Source organism: Pantherophis guttatus, chromosome 4 (genome assembly GCF_059756535.1).
Source record: "Pantherophis guttatus breed Tessera chromosome 4, ASM5975653v1, whole genome shotgun sequence".
Classification (NCBI taxonomy): domain Eukaryota; kingdom Metazoa; phylum Chordata; class Lepidosauria; order Squamata; family Colubridae; genus Pantherophis; species Pantherophis guttatus.
The window spans coordinates 29,164,521-29,186,880 of NC_142066.1; the positions used below are offsets into that span (position 1 = coordinate 29,164,521).

The following is a 22,360-nucleotide window of genomic DNA, read 5'->3' on the forward strand; positions in this document are numbered from 1 at the left end:
GTCATATTGCTGAGAATTCTAGCAATTAACAATCCTCCTACATTAGGGAAAAACAATACAGGTAGTCCTCAACTTACAACTGGTTGCTTAGTGATTGTTCAAAGTTAGGCTGACCCAAAAAGGGATTTATGACTTAGATCTGAAGTTCCAACAGTCAGACCCCCTTCATGTTCACATGATCAAACTTTGGACGCTTGGCAACTCGGCCACATTTATGGCTATTTGCAGCATTCTGTGGTCACATCACTGCATTACACAACGATTTCGCTGAAAATCGGCACTTCTGGATTTCAGCAAACCATGCTTAACAGTTGTTGTAAAAAACCATAAAATGAGTTTGGTTGCATGACTGACCCATTCTGTGACCATCACGACAAGACTGCAATAGGCAGGTTTCATTATGGTCATATGTCCACAACTATCTATACTGTCTTTTTTTTTTTCCAGATGTCTTTCACATTCAGAAAATTGGAAATTGATACAGGAGTAACTGAATTAAGATTTAGACCTCTGGGTTAAATATAGGGATGAAGAATGCAGCAGGGGTTGGCATTTAGAGCCCAAGATCAAACGTTAGAGCAAAAGATGTGAGAGAATATGGATTTCTCCAAATATCTAATTTCTCGGGTCTGAAACTAAACTGCATTTCATTTCCATTAACTACCATAATTTCCTTTCCTGTTATTAATAGATCGAAACCTGGGAGAACCGTTTGGCTGACCGGAAGCAGACGATGGGCAGTGACAGCATGATACAGGAACAGAGAGCCCATTTGCAAAGAAAGATTCAGACAGTAGAAAACCAACTAGATAAGGTAAAAATAGTCAGGAATACCCAGATTTGGTGACGGAATTTGTGGTTGGTCTAAACTTTCTTCATTCTGCTCTCTGTTTCCAGATTACCTCTGAATTCAGTTCTCAACTCGTCTTGAATTCACAACTACGTGAAGATCTAGAAATTCTCCGAGTTGGACATGATCACTTTGAACAGCAGCATAAAGATTTAGAGGAGGTAAAGTGAATTTAAAAGACAATTATTGAATTTGTTGGGATTCTTGGCTAACAGAATTTCAAGGAAGACTGGAGTCATGTTATAAGAGAATGAGGTTCTGTTAGAGAATTCTGGGATTCAGTTGCTTAGCGAGAACTTTTGTCCAGAATGGAAAGATGTGATTGGCTATTTCAGTATCTTAAAACTGAGGTGCCAAATTGGCAAATAGGAAATTATGGGCTTAAAAATGTGGTTTGGAATTATTTATTTTGGGTTATAAAGCTGAGAACATAATTTGACAATGAAATTCTGATGCTTTGAGTTATATCTGGTTCTGCATACATTTGCTGTTGAAATCATTATCCAGAATATTACCGTCTGTCAAAAATACATGTTGACTGGTCACCCACTTTTTGTAGTATTTCCCAAATGTAAGATGTTGCACATGTATGAAATTACATGGTGAAGATTACCTTGCTTTATTTGTTAATGAAAACATTAACAAATAAATGGATTTCTTGACTTTTTCCATGGAAGTAGAACCTGCAGCTTTTGATGCCGCTGCAGATTTCCCAAACGCACCTAAAGGATACTTTATGCTTGTGGAATTACACCCTAAAGAATAATCATCAAGCCCAATTTCATTCTTGAGATTCGTCAGAGTTTAGGAATAAGAGAATTAAAAAGAAAAACGTATAAATAGGCATGTTGCTAAGTTGAAGGTGAGGATATTTTGGAGAGAATGAAAGCCCAGTGACTGGGCTTCAAAAAGGACATGGAACCTTTGTGCAGAATGGTTGTGTTGCAACAAAGGTTTTCTTTCTCTGTTTGTCTCTCTCAGGAACTGCTGGAGACTCGTAAAACCATCATCAATGTGGTCAGCACCTCCTCTGCAGCATATGATGCAAGGTTAGAGGAAAGCAATGCTCAGTCGTTGTTGGGAACCTGTTCCTGGATCTAGATGTGATCTTATATTGCAAAGTTTATACTTCCACTAGTTCAAGATTGCTGCTTAAATGTTATGCTGCCTTCCCTTTTATCTGTAACTTTCACTTTACTTGTCTGATTGATATGGCTGCCTATCTCACCTAAAGTGGTAGACATTAAAACCAGGAATTAAAACATGTTAGAACAATAAGAATACATTAAACAAGACCACAAGAGTGAAGACATTAACATACAATATAACCAACGTGCGGGCTTCCAAATTACCAGGGAATCCCCAGTCTTGCAATAAAAACCACATTTTGAGGTCTTTCTGGAAGGTCATAAGGGTTGAGGCTAACCTCACCTCAGGAAGGAGATGTTTCAGAGGATGGATGCCATAGCAGAAAAGTTTCACCTCCTAGGTCCTGTCAGATGGAATTACTTCTCAGAATGGGACCTGCAGAAAGCTTGTCTTGCCCAAACTTATGGAATGGGTAGATGTTGTACGGAAGAAGTGCTCCCTCAGATAACCCTTTAAAGCTGTGGTGAAATGTAAAATTTGTTACTACCGGTTCTGTGGGCGTGGCTTGGTGGGGGGGTTAATGTGACTGAGTGGGCGTGGCCAACTTTTTTTTTTTTTTTACTTTTAAAATCATTTTTTCTACAACCTCTTTGGCCGAAGAGATTGTAAAAAAATGCTTTTAAAAGCCTCTGATGATCCCAGCTGAGTTGCATGATCGTCAGAGGCTTTTTTTTCTTTTAAAAGCATTTTTTCTACAACCTCTTCGGCCAAAGAGGTTGTAAAAAAATTGCTTTTAAAAGCCTCTGATGATCAGGCAACTCAGCTGGGATCATCAGAGGATTTTAAAAGCATTCTTTCTACAACCTCTTTGACTGAAGAGGTTGTAGAAAAAATGCTTTTAAAAGCCTCTGACGATCCCAGCTGAGCCACACGATCATCAGAGGCTTTTTTTTTTTTAACTTTTAAAAGCATTTTTTTGGCCAAAGAGGTTGTAGAAAAAATGCTTTTAAAAATAAAAAAAAAAAGCCTCTGATGATCGCTCGGCTCAGCAGGGCATGGTGGGTGGGGGCAGGGATTTTTGCTACCGGTTCTCCGAACCACCCACCGCCATCACTACCAGATCGGGCGATCTGGTCCGAACCAGGCGCATTTCACCCCTGCTTTAAAGCCCATGCCATGTAGGGCTTTAAAGCCGTGGTGAAATCCATATTTTTTTTTGCTACCGGTTCTGTGGGCGTGGCTTGGGTGTGGTGTGGCTTGGTGGGCATGGCAGGGAAAGGATATTGCAAAATCTCCATTCCCACCCCTCTCTCGGGCCAGACAGAGGTAGTATTTGCCGGTTCTCCAAAATACTCAAAATTTCCACTACCAGTTCTCCAGAACTTGCTGGATTTCACCCCTGCTTTAAAGGTCAAAAACAGCACTTTGAATTGGACCTGGAAGCAAACTGGCAACCAATGGAACTCACAGAGCAAAAGTATAATGTCTGTCCATCTACAACAGTGTTTCTCAGCCTTGGCAACTTGAAAATTGGACTTCAACTCCATGCCAGTTAGGGAATTCTGGTAGTTGAAATCCACACATCTTCAAGTTGCCAAGGCTGAGAATCACTGATTTAGGGATACATACAATTGGCCCATGCCACTGCATTCTGCACCAGCTGAAATTGATATTCTTCATGAATACTCTTCTCTATCTATGCATTGTGGCGGTTTCTTAATTATTAACCATGCTTCTTCCATAGTTCAAACTTTTAATATTCTCCCTTTAATATCAAAACTGGTCTTTTACATTATGTAAAATAACCGTCTGCTTTGAGATCACTGAAATTATATGCTCCTGTGCATGTATGCAAACCATACCACGAAGACAATCTTGCATTGTGACTTTGGCTAAAGGTGACATGAACACTGCAACCTGTCTATGGTACCCTGATCTCCTAAATTATGAAGTCTAACCTCGTTCTGATGTTCTTAGTCCATTACTGTTGGATTTATTACCTTTCCATAAACAGAAGAACTAGAAATTGAGCCAGGGTATACAATTTAGGGCCTGTCAAATTTTTCAGCTTTCAATTTCCAAACATTAGAGGTGCTCAAAAGTTGTGACATGCCTTGGGGATTGTAAAGATATTTTGGTTACTTTAATATAATTTAGATGTGCTTGGTAAGTAACTACATAAATATCATAACCTTTTACCATTTTGTTTGTTTTACATCATATGATGTATGTGTAAAACACAACCATTGTAGTTCGTAAATTGTGATTTTGGTTTAGAATCCAGCCAATTGTGGCTTATTTGGAAAACCTGGATAAGCATATCATGGCTCAGCATGATGATTAGTGAAGCCAGTCTCAATTAATTGGAAGTTAGGAGTGGAGTATAGTCTCACATTTAATGCTTTCTATTATCCCTTTCCTAATCCATCTCAGAATACTTAGACAGATTAACAATGTAATATAGTAGGAAAAGTTAGGAATCTGGATTCTTGAGTTCTTAGAAGCTGTTTCGAGTCTAGTTTGATTCCTAGCCAACAGTTAGAACTATAAGCTTAGCAGGCACGGGCATCTGCAGCAGGTGGGCAGTGACAATACATGTGCCTTGACAGAAGTAATATGACTTAGGTATTCACCTCAGATGTCCAAATCCAAGTACTTAACTGTGTTATATGTGCAATGGCATCACGTCACACTTGTCATTTTGACGTTGCTGTGGCTTATTTCCGGTGCCTGTGCTTGTAGGCTGTGATTCATGACATGATCAATGTGTTTAAAGCAAAAACTAAGCCATTGAGAAGAAATCTAGCAAGTGTCAAGGGTAAAATGCAAGCAGTCCTACATAAAACAGAAATAAGGCTCAGTTCTTGCTATCTTTCTCACCACAATGGGTCTTTCTGACCCATTGTGAGCACCACAATGGGTCAGAGGCCTTCTCCTTTTATTATTTATTTATATGCCTTCTCTTTCTGGGTGGCAGAAGCTGTTAGTCTCCCGGTTTGTTATTTAAGGAACTGCTCAGATTTTAGGTTGTTTGCTTCTGACATTTTAAGCGATCTACTTAAAAAGATGCTGAGACTAGAAAAGGTTCAGAGAAGAGCAACAAAGATGATTAGGGGTCTTGAGGCCAAACTGTACAATGAATGCTTGGGGGAACAGATATGTCTAGCAAAGAGAAGGACTAGGGGTGACATGATAGTCTTCCAATACTTGAGGGACTGTCACAGAGAAAAGGGTGGAGCTAGACTCCAAAGTATCTTCTCAGCACGAAAAATGACAGATGCGATATTTTCAAGAAGACATTGGACAACCTTTGTCCAGAATGATATAGAGCTTCCTGCTCAAGAAGAGGGTTAGACCAGAAGACCCACAAGGGTTATTCCATGATTCTAAAACAAAACCACAAGGAAGAAAGGCAGGCACTAATAAGCAGGAGCAAAAGTGGGAGAGATTGGAGCCCTAAATACTAATGAAGTAAATGTTCAATCTCCTGAATAAAGTTTATTTCATGGGCATTAGGGATTCCTTTCCCTAAACTCATCCCTTTTCTTTTTTCCCACCCAAGTGGACTTTCCTCAGTTGATGTAACTGAAAGATCCCAGGCTGGATAAACTGGGATTGAAATTTAGCAGAAATCTTTTTAATTAGAGATACCAGGAATTCAGCCTGCACTCATTCCATTGTGAGAAGAGTGCTGGGCTAAAGTTGGAGGAAGCTTTCTGACCCACAGGTGCTTTCGGCTTCTTTGCAGATGGAATCATCTGTGCCTTGACCTTATGAAGAGAAGTTAGGAATTGGTTCTGCCCACCTCTGAAATCTTGCCCTTATTTCTTCTTTGGGATAAATGTAGGGATGAAGCCCATGCCCGTTTGGGCCAGCTGCGAGACAAAGCAGAGAAGGACTTGAAGCAGTATATCTCTGAGATGAAAGAATTGGAGCGCTTCCTGGAGAATGACCGGCGCGTGTCTGAATTCGTCAACATCAAGCTGCAGGAAAGGACGTTCACTGAAGAAGCACTGAGAGCCAAGGCAAAGAAACGTGTGTATTTATTGTGCATAGGATTGACTTACAAATTTCCATCTTTAGAAGGGAAGGTGACTTCGAAGCTGTAGAAAGCAAGCTCTGAGTCAGGAGGGATGCACTGATTTAAAAGCAAGCAGTTATGGCATTCAACCGCCTGAGTAACTGCCCCTGTTAAGTTACTTGAAGCCAGCCATTTTATTTATTTTTTTAAATTTATACGCTGCCCATCTCACTATCAAGCAACTTGCAATACCATAAATAACAGTATAAAGAAGTTTAAAGGTTAAAAGCATTTATTTATTTATTTATTTATTTATTTATTTATTTATTTATTTATTTATTTATTTATTTAAAGTTTATTGGCTTCCCATCTTACCACAGGGTATTTCTGGGCAGCTTACAGTTACATATAAGCTAAAACATAAAATGTTAAAATCAAACTTTACAACCAAAGACACATGAGGAGGGTGGAGGTGGAGGGGGGCAGGAGATGGGATCTGTTACCTTACTCAATCAAACGCCTCCATTGCACTGATCCCTCACTGAGGCCCCGAACTGATTGGCACAGCCACGTCTTTAGGCCCTTACAAAAAGATAGGAGGGTCTGGTTCACACCAGAGACCAAGATATTGGACGCTGAAAGTTAAAACTTTAAAATTAACAACAAAGTGGATAAAAAGGACCAACGCATAAACAGTTACAAATTATTTACTCAAGTGTTTTTTACTCCTGATACAGGGAGCTGTAAAGAAAGGTCAATTGGTTATCAGAAGAATTTTAAGACAGTTTAGCTGTCTGCTTTTAAAGGCACATATGGATAAAAAAAAAGTGCAGTGAAAAGAAGATGCAGGGTTCATTCACTTGTATAGATCTTAGATGAAGTTTGTTTAAAAAATGGGCAAAGGCCTCTTCAAAGATGTTACTTAGAAACACTGTAAGAGTTGTTTAAAATGAATATTCCGTTGTTTGATGAATTGGAAAGATCTTTGGATCAAGCTTGGTACTATTGCTGGTTCATAAACTGCAATGATTCTAGGTGGGGCTAGCTTAGCTCCAGTGGTCTCTTTTCCAATAGCCTGATAACTTGGTTACTGTAATGCAGTGGTGCACATCTGGGACCCTCAGAATCTGCCAGATGTTATCTAATTGCAGTTTTTAATAAGACGGAAGGGGGAAGTTATTACAGATGTGACTCGGGAGTGACCATATTAAATATGAATGAAAGCAAATTCAGCTTTTGTCATGATGACACTCACTCCTTTTCAGATGTCTAGTACAGCACTCATACCAGGTTTGGTGTTCAGTTTGGAAAAATGTTAATAAAAATTTATTGATAGAACAATCTAATGGTAACATAAATGTTTTGGATCTACTGAAAAGTGATTAAATTGTAATGGTTCTTTTTTTATTTTTTAATGTGTGTTCAGACTTTAGGCCCTTATGAAGGGACAGGTTTCAAGTGTTTCTGAGTACTGCAGAGTTGGGAGTAACAGAAAATAAATTTAGCTCGTGTAATGTTAGAGGAAAACTGGGGTCCTTTTTTTCATTTTCTCTCTCTCAATAGAAGAAGAACGCAGACGGAAAGACAGTGAGGAAGAGTTGCTCGAATCTTACAGCAATGCTTTTGATAAACTCCTGGAGCTCACTGGCTCAAAAGATCTGAATATGGCTCTGGATACATTTGTTAAAGGTGATGTATGTGAATGGCAGTTAGTTTTTTTTTTTAAAAAAAAGATCATTTTGTACTAGATAGTGTTCACTGTCTCGGCCTACTGAGATCGGCCGGCCAAGAAGAGCCTACTGACTGAGACATTTGTGAGCTATTCCCTCTCTGGTGCCCCTTGGATATTTAGTTCCTGATTATTAATACATTGGCTGCTATAATGTTTATCCTTCTCTCTATAGATAGGGAAAGAAATTTTGCTCAATTCAACTATGTCAATGAGCAAAACAGCCAGAAGGACCGACTATGGGAAGAAATTCATGAGGTGAGTGGAAAATATTATCTCTCCTTTCCTTTCTTTCTCCTTTCTCCTTTCTCTTTTAAGAAGGCAGTATTTTTTCTAGGTGACTATGATTTTACCAACCACTGATTGAAATGCTATCCACTCATCTTTGAATTAGCAGAAATTTATAAATGTATATATGCATATATATGTATCCTGTTATTCCCTGTTAGGAATAATTGGAGTATCCCAGGCCTCCATTCTAGGCTCTGCACATTCAACATATTTATAAATTACTTGGATTTGGAGTTGGAAAATATGATCGTCAGGTTTGTGGATGTAGCAATGGCAAGATCTCTTAAACTTATATACCGCTTCACACTGCTTTACAACCCTATCTAGGCGGTTTACAGAATCAGCATGTTTCCCCCAATAATCTAGGTCCTCATTTTACCCACCTCAGAAGGATGGAAGGCTGAATCAATCGTGACTTAGTTGGGATCGAACTCCTGGCATTGGGCAGAATTGGCCTGCTATACTCCATTCTTACCACTGTGCCATCATGGCTGTGTAACAAAGATGAGGGCAATATCAGAATTGAGAAGGTTTTTAACAACTTTTTTTTTTTTTAATTTGATTTATATGCCGCCCTTCTCCGAAGACTCAGGGCGGCTTACAATGTACTCAGCAATAGCCTTCATCCTTTTGTATATTTATACAAAGTCAGCTTATTGCCCCCACAAACTGGGTCCTCATTTCACCTACCTTAGAAAGGATGGAAGGCTGAGTCAACCTTGAGCCTTGGCGAGATTCGAACCCTGCAGTAATTGCAGGCAGCTGGTCTTAATAAGCTTAATAACAGGGTGCCTTAAACCCCTGTACTACCAAGGCTCTTGAACTTGAAATTAATCTTGCTGTTTTTCAGCCCAAGCCCAAGCAATATCTTGCATTTAGATAGGACAAATCAAAGGCACATGAATAGGATGGAAGGAGTTCTAAATAAACAAACAAATAATTAGGAAGTTGTATGTTTGAAAACAATCAGAGTGTCTTGATAGATCACAAGCCAAACATGAGCCAGTAGTGTGATGTAGCTGCAAAAAAAGCAAATACCATAAGCTGCTTCAACAAAAGTACAAGAGAGAACTTGTCATTCCTCTATTTTGCAGCAGCCTGGACTATTTTAGGAAGCAGTGTCAGTGTCAGACTGGAACATATGGATGCAAGATAGTGAGGGCCTTGGAAAGAGCAATAGGAACAGTTGGAAACAATGGCTGATGTTAGCCTGGAGAAAAGAAAACTCTAGGATTCCTGATAGTTGTCTTCAAATATCTGTACAGCCATCATGTAGAAGGAAAGGAAGAATTGTTCTGAATTGTTCGAGAAATTGAGAAAGAAACAATTTTAAATAAGAAAGAGATTTTAGCTGGACATCAGATAACATTTCTTGATAGTAAGAGGTATTCATCAGTGGAACAGACTAACTTGGGGGAATGGTATTTAAATAGAGGCCATATGTCCTTCTGATGGGGATGCTGTAAGAATGGATTCCTGAACATGACAGCGGGCTGGAACAAATAATCTACCCCAGGCCCCTTCCATCCGTGACAGGCTATGTTGGTAAAAATAAGTTCCTTCCATCTTTTATCTTCACTTTTCCAGCTTTGTCATGAGATCCAGGAGATTCAAAAGCGGAACAGTCAAAGGGAGGCCCAGCAGCTGTTGCAGCTCCACGAAACTGAAGGCCAGCAGGAGGAGACGGTGAAAGAGGCCAATCAGGCTGAGCAGAATGTGAAAAAGTTCCTCAAGATTTGGGAGCAGCTTAAAAGTGGTGAGCAATGAGGGGAGAAAAAGGAGTTGCTTACTAATGGTTGTGTTAAGTAAATCTGAATATTAGTGAGAAAGTTTTTCTCTGAAGCTTTGCAGCTGGGGACTGGTTCATGACAGCTATGTTTGTTTGTTTGTTTTAAATTACTCCAAGAGTGCAATACCTTTTGGGAATGTGGCACCTCTTGTGATTGTTGCCAGGATGATCACAGCCAATTGTAGAATTCCAGGTCATCAATTAAATTACCAGAAGCCAAACTGGTGCCATAGCTCCTCCCCTGGTACCACAGACTGCCCCCAGTGCCCCCATCACCATTGTTTTCCTTCAGTTTTTAAAATTGATTTATGCAAAGCCCACAGATTTCAAGACCAAAAACTTAGTTATAGCCACCTATGATGATGGACAGCAAATATCAGGAGAACCCAGGCAGCTTAATGGACATCAAAGTTCAAGCATTGTCAGTAATGAGTACCAGATTAGCTCCCTTTGCCATATTCTGTGTGAGATGCAGCACCTTCACGTTAAAAGCAGCAAGTATGTGAAGATGTGTATGATCCAAACAAGCTGTAGGCCAATCTTATTTAGTGTGACACATCTTGACCTAATATTGTGAGGTGGGAGTTTCGTTTATCTTATGCATCTCCTCCTTCCAGTAAATACTGGTCCCTCAAAGATGGTCACATTCTATTTTTTAGCACTAGAGATTCCCCCCCCCCCCCCAGCTTCAGTAGTTACTGAAACAGTTAGAACCATGAGAGAGAAAAGAGGATAAGAAGAGACTCTGAGGATTGGTTTGATTATGACTGGCTGATTGTTCATTGATCAACTGGAAAAAACTGCTTGCTGAGAATGGCTCAGATGGTATGGGGGGGGAATAACCTGGGGGTAGAAAAACCCTACTTCGAGCAGAAAGTTGGGCAAAGGAGATACAAATTCCCACTGGCTATGGACAATATGGCCCAATGGAAAGGGGAATTTAGTCCAATTGCCAAAGGCCACAGGTTACACACTCATCTTTGTCAGTGGGCAGGGTATTTGAAGGGTATAGTGTCAAAAAGAGAGTGTGTTTTTCCCTCAAAAATTAAAACCTTGGCTTATCTGGTGGATCTGATGCAGTTCTTTCAGACAACATAAAAGAAGCCTCTTTTTTAAACACCACACATGTATGCAACTTGTAAGTTTAGTAGGAGACAAGTGGGTCTTTACAAAGGTTGTATCACTTTTTTGGCTGCTCTTCTTTTCAGTCTTTCTTTATCTTGGAAAACCAACGATCCCACCATCCATCATGCAAATCCTAGACAGAAGATCAGACAAGGTCTATCCATGGAAATTGGTATTGGAAGCAGGTTCCCCACAGGCGCAGTGCAGAGCGGTTGATTAATTTATCTTATCTTTAGGGCAAGCGGAAGCTGCACCTTCTTTCTGAAGGACATGGCAATTACTGGCAAGCGTCAGAATTCACTTTCCTTTTCCTCCCCTCTCTCAAAGCCATTGAGTCTCTCTTCTGGAAACTGGAGTGTGACCATTCCTCGCTGGAAAAAGTGCTGGGCGGGACAACGACTGCTCAGGATGAGAATGTTGCCATTTACCTGAGCATAATTGAACGGAAAGTCAATATGCTGCTGACAATGTATTCCTACAAGAAGGCTGAGGTATGCAGACAACAACAAGGCAGGAGATGGGTCATTTGTCATCTCTTGTCTGTGTAGAGAAAGTGTTGCATGGTTCTTTCCCCCACCCCCCGCCCCCAGGTTAAGAAGAGGTGACTTTCATCTTAATTTTTCCCAGTTTACCCAATCTAATTTAGATTACTATAACAGGAACTGAAAAATGTTTTATTGCACAAAAATCCACTTAGAATTTGCAGGAAAAATATGTGACTGAAGCTACAGGACCAGAGTGTCCAAACTTGGCATCTTTAAAAACTTGTGGACTTCAACTCCCAGAATTCCTCAGCCGGCCATGTTCTGGGAATTAAAGTCAATAAGTCCTAAAGTTATCCGACAGCCCTACTGTAGGATAAGCTCTGCTTGGTCCCGTGTAGTCATAGGTCTCCATAGGTCAGGGTGGGTTCTACTTACCTTTACTACTGGTTCGCAGCGGGGCCGTGCGCTCTTCTGCGCATGCGCAGAAGCGTTTTGATGACATCGGGGTTGGTGGGCGGAGCCTCCTGCTAGTTTTACTACCGGTTCTATAGAACCAGTGTGAACCGGGGGCAACCCATCACTGCCATCGATCCTATATAGTTCTCATTTTTGCAGTGTTTTGCTTGACCTAGCTCATTCCAAGTTTTTAATAGTTTATGATATTATGTATGTGTGTGTGTGATAACATTACTACAAACATAAAAGTTGGAAAATTTAAAAACATTTTAATAATAGCAGCAACCCATTTAGTGTTGGCATATTGGAATTGTATTGTGGTGGGCAGCCTGCAGCTCTCCAGATGTTGCTGAACTATAGCTGCCCATATGTTTTACTTATCGTCCATTAGGATACTAAGAGGTTGTAATAGTCGGCTACATCTGAAAAGCCACGTATTGCCCATTTCTGGCAGATTAATACATGTTCTCCAATGGGTCTGTTTTAATTTAAATCTTCAGGTGAGGGTAAAGAATGGTTTTTTGTTCCCTACATCTAAATTTGGTCTCTTTTTAGGAAAAGGATGAACCCTATGATACTGTGGAGACAGCACAGCTGCTCCTGGGGCAGACACCAGGACTGCGGCCAACTGCGATTACTGTTCGGCCACCCACAGCTGGGTAAGGAGAGCTGGTCATTACACAAACAATCCAAAAGGATATCCTGCTAAGGCTCCATTCAGCCTATCCCCACTTTCAACATTAAAATCAGAGTGGGGCATGGGAGGCGTATTTTTTGTGGTGGTATCACCTAATCTTCTGGAATTCTTAAGGGCCTTGAATTGTATAAATTTCAGGTGAGTGCTGCTTCAATGCTCCTTCCATTAAGAGCAGCTTGACAGCTGGAACTGATTTACTGGGCTTTTGCTCATCAGAAATCTCTAGACACGCAGGGCAGCCATCTGATGGAGAAGTTGTAGCTTTAAATTTCTTGTTGTGAGCAAGAAATTGGAGTATGGTAAATCACAGGGATGAGGAATCTTTGGCTCTCCAGATATTACGTGTAGCTCTCAGAATCCCACATTACTGGCAGGACTGCTGGTAGAGATATTTGGGTAGCATTTGGTGGGGTGCAAGCCCTCGATCCACGGTGAGTCGATTGGATTTGCCTGCAACGTCACTGTTATTATTACTTTAATTTTTATTTTGATAGCCCCAGGCTTATGCATGGCATTTAACAAAGGACATATAAATTTACAGTATAAACAGTCACATATGAAAGTAATTTTAAAACAAAGAAAGAATGACTAAATTAATGGAGATTTGCGCTCTCTGCATTTGAAAAATACCCAGTTGGGGAAAGCTGCACTGAGCCATGGTTCATTTAAATATGGTTTGTTAACACAGTTGGCCAGATCTGTACCACATGCCAAGTGATTAATCATGGTTTAAAACTACTATTGGCAGAGTTAACACAATCTGACATAAAATCAAAGTATTTTATGATTTAATGAAATATGGGATCTGTACCCAACATACTTTGGCTTGGTGGGGTTGAAGATTGTGTTAAATTCTAGGAATGATGGGATTTTAAAGAATGGATTTTATATAGCAATTTTGTGACTCAGATGCATAAAAAAAGCAGCATATATGTTAAAGCCAAGAGACATCCACAGCTCAGCAAAAGAATGCAAACCAAATTTTTAAAAAGCAGGAACTGAAGCAGTAAAAAAAAATCAGTAAAACAAAGACATATGCTGAAATAAAACTACTGCTGAAAACTACAGCATATGCAGTAAAACTACATATGCTGAAATAAAGCTTGATGCTCAAACTAAGATATGCTTCTCTCCGACAAGAGTCAAAGTCACAGGTTAATTTTCTATAATTCACCTGTGACTTTGACTCTGGTCGGAGTCTCTTCTCTGTTTTATGAGAAGACTATTTCCCATATTGCAACATTTGCTCTGTGATGAGGGGGCATAATGTGGCAGAGGCATTATTGATGCTTGGATCCTGGTATTTAGAGGTCAAGGCCAATAGGAATAGCAATTGTGGAAAAGCTCCAGTTTCTGAATCATTTTCTAGTCTACATGGAATTCTACATAAAATAGAACACAGCAGGATCTGTTTAGTGGGTTAAACTAAAAAAGAGGAAATAATAGAAGATCAAACTCTTGGGAGGAATATGAAATCAATGTTCCCTTATTCTTCTAATCTCATAGGAGCAATCAGATTTTAGAATAACTCAAGAACAGATTTTTTTTTTAAAAGAACAGATTTGTAGTATTTAGGACAATATTAATCAGATCATTCTTTGTGGTTTGTAGACTTGGCCATGAGCCAATACAAGAAGAGGACAACAGACCTTTAACTCATGAAGAGCTCAGAGAAAAAGTAATAAAGGAGGTGAGTTCAAGAGACAAACTAAGTTTATATTAAGATGAAAATTAGCACACTTGGATGCTTTTAAAACGTGTGTATTAGAAAGAACTGCTTTTCCAATGTTTATTTATATAAAATAGACTATTTTATGCAGTACGCCTGTGTATGTAAGAAGGAACTTGTTCACCAAAATCAGGGGATGATTTCCTACAGTTGGCCACATTTTGCTTTCTGTAGTGGTTCTGACTTTTGTTGTAGAAACATTTTTCTACAAATACAGTTTGGGGAATTGGTGCCTAAGTTCTTGAAAGTAGGTCATGCATTCTGTCTCAGTTCCTTTCTTTGTATTTGTTGATTAACCTCAACTGTCCAAACTCCTCAGCCATCAAATAATCCATTCAACAACAAATCCATACTTCTACTGGCCCCAAGGGACCACGTTTTAGAAAAGAGACTATGGGTGCTGGTGTGTCTTTGCACTTCAGGGTGTCCTCTGAAATATAGCAAAGTGTCAACTCTCATGCTGAAGCAGCTTTGAGCTGCCAGTGGTAGCCTTCTCTCCCACCACTCAGCAGAGATGTGAACCTTAGCAATAATATTAGCCATGCAGATGTATGCATCCAAACTAGACTGTGTTGTTTCTCTGTGTCATATAATATATGTGAATATTTGCATAATTTTTTGTCATGTTTATGTAGTGTGTATTGGAAGTGGTGACCCTTTGAGAGCTGTATGCAATGAAATTTCATTTTAACGTATGCCAATTAATGTACATTTAAAATGACAATAAAGTTATTCTAAGTCTAAGTTTAAGTCCAAATATTGGGACTACCAACTCTGGGCTGCAAACATCTGTAAGGCAGCAGTTAGCTTTCTCTTTGTTGTTGCCTAATAGGTGTCTAGAATTTTTTTTGCAACTCAGATCTGGTAGCCCTAAGTAAGCAATCTGGCACTAGCCAAAAATGAAGTCATCTTTCCCCAACTAATACAAATATGTTTTTTACACTTGTTTTCGAACAATAATAGAATGGATTTCTCTCTCCTCCAGATCCAAAGCAAGGCAGCGGCACTTTCTCTAAAGAAAAGCACGTAATGTGCAGTTCAGTGACTGTATCCTGGGACTAACACACACAAGAAATAACCTCAGGCCTCCAGACGTGAATAGGAATCTTAACTGCAGCCTGGGCTACGCCAACCAAAGAAAAAAACTGAGGCAGGTTGCATTCCAAGTGTGGTTCCTGAAACATTTTTCTTTACACCATTGCCCTCTGCCGCATCCTTTCTCATGTCTGGAAAGGCTGAGTGTAGCCTTCATCCTGCAGGATCCTTCACTCTGCTGTAGTCCATGGAAAATCTTCCTCCTGCTGGTGAATTGTTTCTTTTCCTGGCTGCTCATGTGATCAGGACAGATGTATTGTGTCAGTGGTACATAATTCATAGCTGTCATACCATCCAAGCTGTTTGCTTCCGTGCTGCCTGTTTGTTTATACAGTATGCCTTTAATTTGACTCCACATTCTCATGCAAAGAGAGAACGCATTGCAAAATTTTTGCCTATAGCAGTGGTATTTTACTTTGCCACTGTTCCGATGAAGGAAGCAAGAATTTCCAGCTTCTAAAATAAGATCCTTTTGGGAAACAGGTGACCAAATTTGCTCTATTCCCCCAGCAGCATTTTGTATCTACAACAGTTCTTTCTCCTGTTAGTCTCCTTAGCTGTCAGAATGTTGGAGGCCCACAAGGGGTATATTGTGTCTTTTGATGTATCTGAGCAGGAATTGGGTTTATTTAAAGCACTTAGCCACATCTTGAACGGGTGTTTCTTAAAAAACAAAAATAAAAAACAACTAGCATGTTCCTCAGAGTGTGGTTTTTCACCACATGATCATCAGAGGCTGTATCAGTCCCACACAAGGTTCCCTTTTACAACTGCCAGTTAGAGCTCCGTTAGTGGCATATACAAAAGGTTTTTTTTCCAAAGTAAATTGAAAAATACATGAAAACTGCAGTAACCGAGGTATGTGTCAGAGGAGAAGTTACTTCCCTGTAGTTATCTTTTCATTCTCTTTAAGATCCCCTTTTTGGAAGAAATATTTTTTTTTAAAAAAAAATCCCCCATTATTTCAACAAAGATAATACCACTTAAGCTGTTCCCCAACCCTCAAATGATCTTCTCCTAGAGGGCCCCCATTTCAGGCCTCTTGGCAGTGTCCCAGAAAAGAATCTTAGGTAAGCTGTTCCTCTCTCAAAGAAGATCATCATGAAAAGAAAAATCTGATAGTTTCACTGAAAGAAGATAGGTGCTTTCAATTCTGCCATTCCTGTGGGTGTGGAATGCAGGGGTGACGTGTGTATATCTGTGTGTGGGAAGGGTGGAGAAGTGGAGACTGGTCCCAGATGGGCTGACAAATGCACAGTCCTGTGGCAAGTGAAAAGACTATCGTGGTTTTTTTGATGATCAGTGTAAATCGAAAGTGGATGATTAAAAGGTTTAATTGACAACACTGGTTGGTTTTTGATGGTTTTGTTGGAGCATTTGTTGGTCTTTGGGGAGGTAATTTCTTTTCTCATCCAAATTAGGAGCAACTGATCATTGATACTGATCCCTGCAGCTAATTTGCAATGAAGAACCAAAGTTGAAACATCCCCTATGGAAAAATTGTAATTTGAAAAGTACCTCTGCCACAGCACTGAGTTTGGGTTCATATAATGCGCTAGGCCCTTAACCCTGACTAATAAAACACAATTGTGGTGTTCACTGTGGCCCAACAAGCAAACCATCTAATGATCTAGCTTCTCACAATACACTAAAGCAATTACTGATTTGCCATAATACAACTAAGACACAAATTACCTAACACCATTTAGCCTAATCTAGCATGTTGTATGAACACATGAGCCTGTTCACATAAAAATATTGGCATAGTTTAGCATTAAAAATGGTAAACCCAGGGGATATAAATAACAAGCAAATAAAGGATTAAATAATATGCACTAAATTATACAATTGACATTGTTTATATACACACACACACCCTATGCATCTAACAATGTTCTCAACCTGTAGTGCCTAAAGTCCCATTTTTAGGAAAATAGGGTCCCATCAAGAGAGCGCCATAAAACTCATTTTATCTCAAGAAGAAATATATGCCCGTAGTATTGTACTATTTAGCTTTTTAAGGACATACAGGAACCATAGTAATACTATCAACAATAATTTTCATTGCTATAACTAAAGCACTGAGAGAGTTTACTGGGGCTACTAATCCAAACAATTTTGTCTTCCATTCAATCATGTGTGATTCTTGGAGATTGCTGTAGCAAGATCAAAATCTCTCACTAACCAAAGCTGTGACTTGACTTTTGCTCCAAAACCCAACACATCTCTTGACTCAAGTTTCATTTGCTCAACTGACTCTCCTGAAAAGTGTCAACTTTGCTTCTCTTACTGAGGCCTTCTCAGTTTGGAGAAAGTGCCATGTTTCATCTGGTGAGTTTGGCATACTACTGCTTGAAAGACCCAGCATTCATAGAAAACAAGCAAAGCAAAGCTGCATGTGATTTGCTTCATTCCATTTCATCTGTTACGATGGTTCATATCTCCGCAACTTGGAGAGAACTCCTTATGTCTTGGATATTTTAAACCAAATCTATAGTTATTTTAAACCAAATCTATAGATGCTGGCCAACAGTGTTGGAAAGGAAATATTTTTTTGCAGAAGAAAGAGTTTGTTTTGCAACTATTTGGTTATGTGGAAAGGGGGTGTTATGTTAAAAAAAAGTTACGATTGTGGCTACATCCATGCAATCAAGACCATTTTTACATGCATCATGATTCCAGTCCTTATCTGATGGCATGATTGTGCCCTCTATCTTGAATTTTCTGACACGTAACCTCTCTCTCCCCTGCAATTAATTGTGTATCTGGTGTTTTTTTTTTTTTCCTGGAGGACTAACTGCTCTTTCAGTCCTGTTTGGAAGCCACACTAGATTAAAGTTAAGAAGACAAACTTGTCCTCTTCATGAAACAAGTAGGCAACTGTATCCAATTCAACTAATATACACATGAAAAAAGTCAGCGTCCTGATGTAAAGCTGGCTGGAGTAATGCATTGGGGGAGAGCTAATCAGCACCTTAAACCACAAAAGACGCAGGTTCTGTTTGGCAGTGGGTTTATTTGTCAATTGGTTTTCATCCTATTCTAGGAAGGGTCACACCTTCAGAAGAAGTGTTGCTTATTTTATGAACTTTAAGTCTTCTTCAGGTGTCTTCCTTGCAAGACAAAGTAGGTGACGACTGAGATAGAGCCTTGGCAGTGATGGTGTCCCATTTATGCAGCACCAATTCAAAATAATTTTGCCTGGCATCCATATTATGTTTCTAAATGTCAGGCAAAGACCCTTCTACTTTCCTATCATTTTAAGAACCATTCTGGCTTTTCCAACTTAACTGTTTTATTGCGCCTATACTGTGATTTTTATGCCGTAATTACAACATAAAGTAACTGCAGCTGATGCTGGTTTTTATTTTGTATGTAGTGCTCTTCTCCATACAGATGTTATTGTTTTGGTTGTTTTTTTATAGTTGTGCTTTTCTACAATGTTTATATGCTGCCCACAAAACTCCTACTATCGGGCTGCATAAAGGAACAATAAACAAGAGTTATAATTGCAGATTGCTGTATGGTTAAGAAGAAATGTCTAAACCACAATCTGATTCATAGTGTGTATTTGTACAACATGACAAATACACTATGATTTAGAAGCACCATATCTGTTGGCAAAGTTCACCCACCAGAGCAGGCCATGGTATTCACATAATTTCTGAGTTCACACAAATAGCTTAATCCAACCCATTTCAGTTTTACTGCTAGCTAAATACAAAGCAGTTTCTCCAAGCGCCAAGAATGTCTTGGAAACAACCCATTTTTATTAAGAGCAATTTTGACCAATTGCGGAAAGAGGTCAAACCTTCTTGTACGACTGTTTATTAGCCACAAGGTGTCAGTCGTATTCTTACTTTTTGGCAAAGTAAGCTGTGGAGTGAGAATGACAAAATGCAAAGTTGGAAGGAGAAGATTGTGGTTGATTGGAACAAGGAAAACGGCATCGGTTTAGAAAGCCAGGAAAACTACTGTTGAGTAAAATTCCTAGTTGTCAAGAGTAGCCAGAGTAGCCAGAATTAATCTGAATCAGAGTAGCCAGCATTAATCTGAAGCAAGAACTTCTTTTGCCAGATTGGATCAAAATAGTAGACCAAGGGACTTCAACTCCCAGAATACCTTGTTTCAGGCATGTCCTTTTGATATTGCCATCTTCATGTTCCCATACCAGGAACAAGATACCTTTTGATATTTTTAGCTGTATGATTTCTCTTCCATACAAGAGCAGCTTCCAATTATAATTGGTTAGCCTGTCTTTCGTTTGGACAATGCATAGGTTTGAAACAGGCACAACAGAGGCTGGGTAGAGACTATCAATGTGAACATATATCAGGTGGGTATGGCATTCTACTGATCCAAGGGGTAATATGCAGGGGTGGGCTTCAAAAATTTTAGCAAGGGTCTCTGCTTGGTTGCTGGGTGGGTGTGGCCATGGTGGGTATGGCCTAGTCAGCCTCCTGCACCACAGTGGGGGTGGGGTGTTTTTGCCCTCCCCAGGGTCCGGAGGCTTTCTTCGAGCCTCTGGGAGGGGAAAAATGGCCTCCCCAGGCTCTGGAGGCCCTCTGGAGGCCGGAAATGGGCTTCCGAACTTCCAGTAGGCCCATTTTCCTTCCCCTCCCCGAGCCTCTGCGCATACCCTGCATCCAAAACAGGCCGCGTGGGGACTCCTGGGTGGAGCGGGATGGGCAGGGCCAGCCAGGAGTGGAATTTGGGGGTTCTCCAAACTGCACAGAATCTTAGCTAGAGGTTCTCCCGAACTCCTGTGAACCCCCAGAAGCCCACCCCTGGTAATATGCATCTTTGAGCTTCTACTAAGACAGCAAGTTAGACAAGAAGACATCTAAGGTCCTTTCTAGGTCTGTTATTCTATATTCTGAATAGAGTTAATAAAGGGTTTCCCAACCTTGGCAATTTTAAAACGTATGAACTTCATCTTCCAGAATTCCTCAACTAGCATGGTTGGCTGTGGAATTCTGGGAGTTGAAGTCCATGTATTTTAAAATTGCCAAGGTTGGGAAACCCTGAAACTAAGAGGAGAAATATAAATATAAATAAATCCACTGCTTCTAAATTTGGAAGCTCTGTATGCTACTCAGGGCTTAGAGGGAGTGTTAGAAAAGTCAAGATAGTATCCACAACCGCACAATTATAACCTGATCCCTTTTGTGGTGTTACATGTACAATAACCCCAAGAAGGAGATCTGGTTTCAATTGTGCTGTTTGGCAGCCCTTTTCACAAGTGGTGGGTTTCAAATTTTTTTACTACCGGTTCTGTGGGTGTGGCTTGGTGGGTATGGCATGGCTTGGTGGGCGTGGCATGGGAAGGATACTGTAAAATCTCCATTCCCTCTCCAATCCAGGGGAAGTTTACTGCAAAATCCCCATCTCCCCCCGATCAACTAGGACTCAGGAGGCAGAGAATAGATGGAGGCGGGGCCAGTCAGAATTTTTACTACTGGTTCTCCGAACTACTCACAATTTCCACTACCGGTACTCCAGAACTGGTCAGAACCTGCTGAAACCCACCTCTGCTTCTCACTTACTTTTAACTCCCTTTGGGAACGTTCGTTCATGTTAGTATTGCAACCAGCAGCTAGAAACCTGCCTTCCCTGAATTACTTCAACCTTTCTTTAAAATCAGATGCTCCAGTTGCAGGAAGTTCCCCAAGTTATTTCAATGCAACCTCAACTTACGACCGGAATTGAGACAAGGCAGTTGTTAAGTGAGTGGCGTCCAATTCTAAAGACCTTTTTTGCCATGTTTAAGTGAATCGCTACAGTTCATGTAGTGATTAAGCAAATCCAATTTCCCCCCCATTGACTTTCCTTGTCAGAAGCTCTCTGCGCAGGTCACGAATGGCAATGACATGACCTCAAGATTTTGCAACCCTCATAAATACATGCCAGTTGCCAAAGTGCCCGAATTTAATCATGTGACTGTGGGGTTGCTGCAACAGTCATAAATGTGAGAACCCATTGAAAGTCACTTTTCTCAACTTTGAATTGTCACTAAATGGTTATTTTTTGTTCATTCCAAATCACTGCCTGTTAATGCCACCAAGTAAGCAAACTTCTCATTTTTTTTAGCATCGGTAAATAAAAGTTCTGTGTATTTATAGCTTCATTAACTTCAACAATGCCTTCTTTCTCCTTAAATCAAAAGCTCCAACGCTTTTTTACCCTTTTCTCCTTTTCTCCATCCTTCTCCCTTTGATCATTTTGGCTGATATTTACAGCACTTTCCACAGCTTTGGTCTTTATAACAAATGGCTTGCTCTTTTTTGTCTCTCTGCTGTGTTCCTTGTTGAGAAACAGAAAAAGACTAAGCTTAGAGAGAAACCATGGTGAGATTTCTCCTGCATGCCCAGTTACAGGCTGGGTCAATTATAGTCGAAGCATCTTCCCTGGAATGTCCTCCTCACTGAAGAACAGAAGGGTTATTCATACCCATTGTCTCGTCTCCTTTTTGGTTTCTTTTAGAAGGAATACAAAACGTGATGTAAGCAGGCAAACAAGAAAAGGTCTTTGAAAAGGTGTAGCAGAATGAAGTACAGAACCAGGGTAGTTCAGATTCAGAATAACAGTCTAACAGACCTGAGAGACTTTGGAGGTCTTCTAGTCTAACCCCATGCTCAAGCAGGAGACTCTACCATTTCAAGCAGGTGGTTGGTCAGTCTCTTCTTAAAAGCCCCCAGTGATGGAGCACCCACTACTTCTGAAGGCAAACCGTTCCACAGGTTAATTGTTCTGTCAGGAAATTTCTCTTAGCTTGCTTCTCTCCTTGATTAGTTTCCATCCATTGTTTCTTGTCCTACCTTCTGGTGCTTCGGAAAATAGGTTGCCCCTTCTTCTTTGTGGCAGCCCCTCAAATATTGGAACACTGCTATCATGTCACCCCTATTCCTTTTCACGAGACTTGAGATACCCAATTCCTGCAACCATTCTTCATGTTTCATTCAACTATAAGCAATTGAGTTATGATCACCATTGGGACAGAATTC

The 22,360-nt window shown here is 40.1% G+C and overlaps 1 protein-coding gene and 1 long non-coding RNA gene across 3 annotated transcripts in view; one reads left to right on the plus strand and one right to left on the minus strand.

Moving 5' to 3' along the window:
• LOC117666678 (uncharacterized) overlaps positions 1-923 on the minus strand; it is a 6,777-nt gene extending 5,854 nt beyond the window's left edge. Inside the window, exon 1 of the long non-coding RNA XR_015733692.1 lies at positions 835-923. This is a non-coding gene — a long non-coding RNA (uncharacterized LOC117666678). The remainder of the gene's footprint in view (positions 1-834) is intronic.
• Positions 1-16,701, plus strand: part of ODAD1 (outer dynein arm docking complex subunit 1) — a 27,375-nt gene extending 10,674 nt beyond the window's left edge. For both annotated transcript variants that reach the window (XM_087891846.1, XM_087891845.1), the window contains exons 6-16: positions 692-814; positions 898-1,011; positions 1,832-1,899; positions 5,787-5,974; positions 7,524-7,649; positions 7,865-7,947; positions 9,568-9,736; positions 11,222-11,385; positions 12,391-12,494; positions 14,144-14,222; positions 15,247-16,701. In XM_087891846.1, coding sequence (XP_087747972.1) covers positions 692-814; positions 898-1,011; positions 1,832-1,899; positions 5,787-5,974; positions 7,524-7,649; positions 7,865-7,947; positions 9,568-9,736; positions 11,222-11,385; positions 12,391-12,494; positions 14,144-14,222; positions 15,247-15,291 — 1,263 coding nt within the window. In that variant the 3' untranslated portion in view covers positions 15,292-16,701. The remainder of the gene's footprint in view (positions 1-691; positions 815-897; positions 1,012-1,831; positions 1,900-5,786; positions 5,975-7,523; positions 7,650-7,864; positions 7,948-9,567; positions 9,737-11,221; positions 11,386-12,390; positions 12,495-14,143; positions 14,223-15,246) is intronic.
• Positions 16,702-22,360: the final 5,659 nt, after the last annotated feature.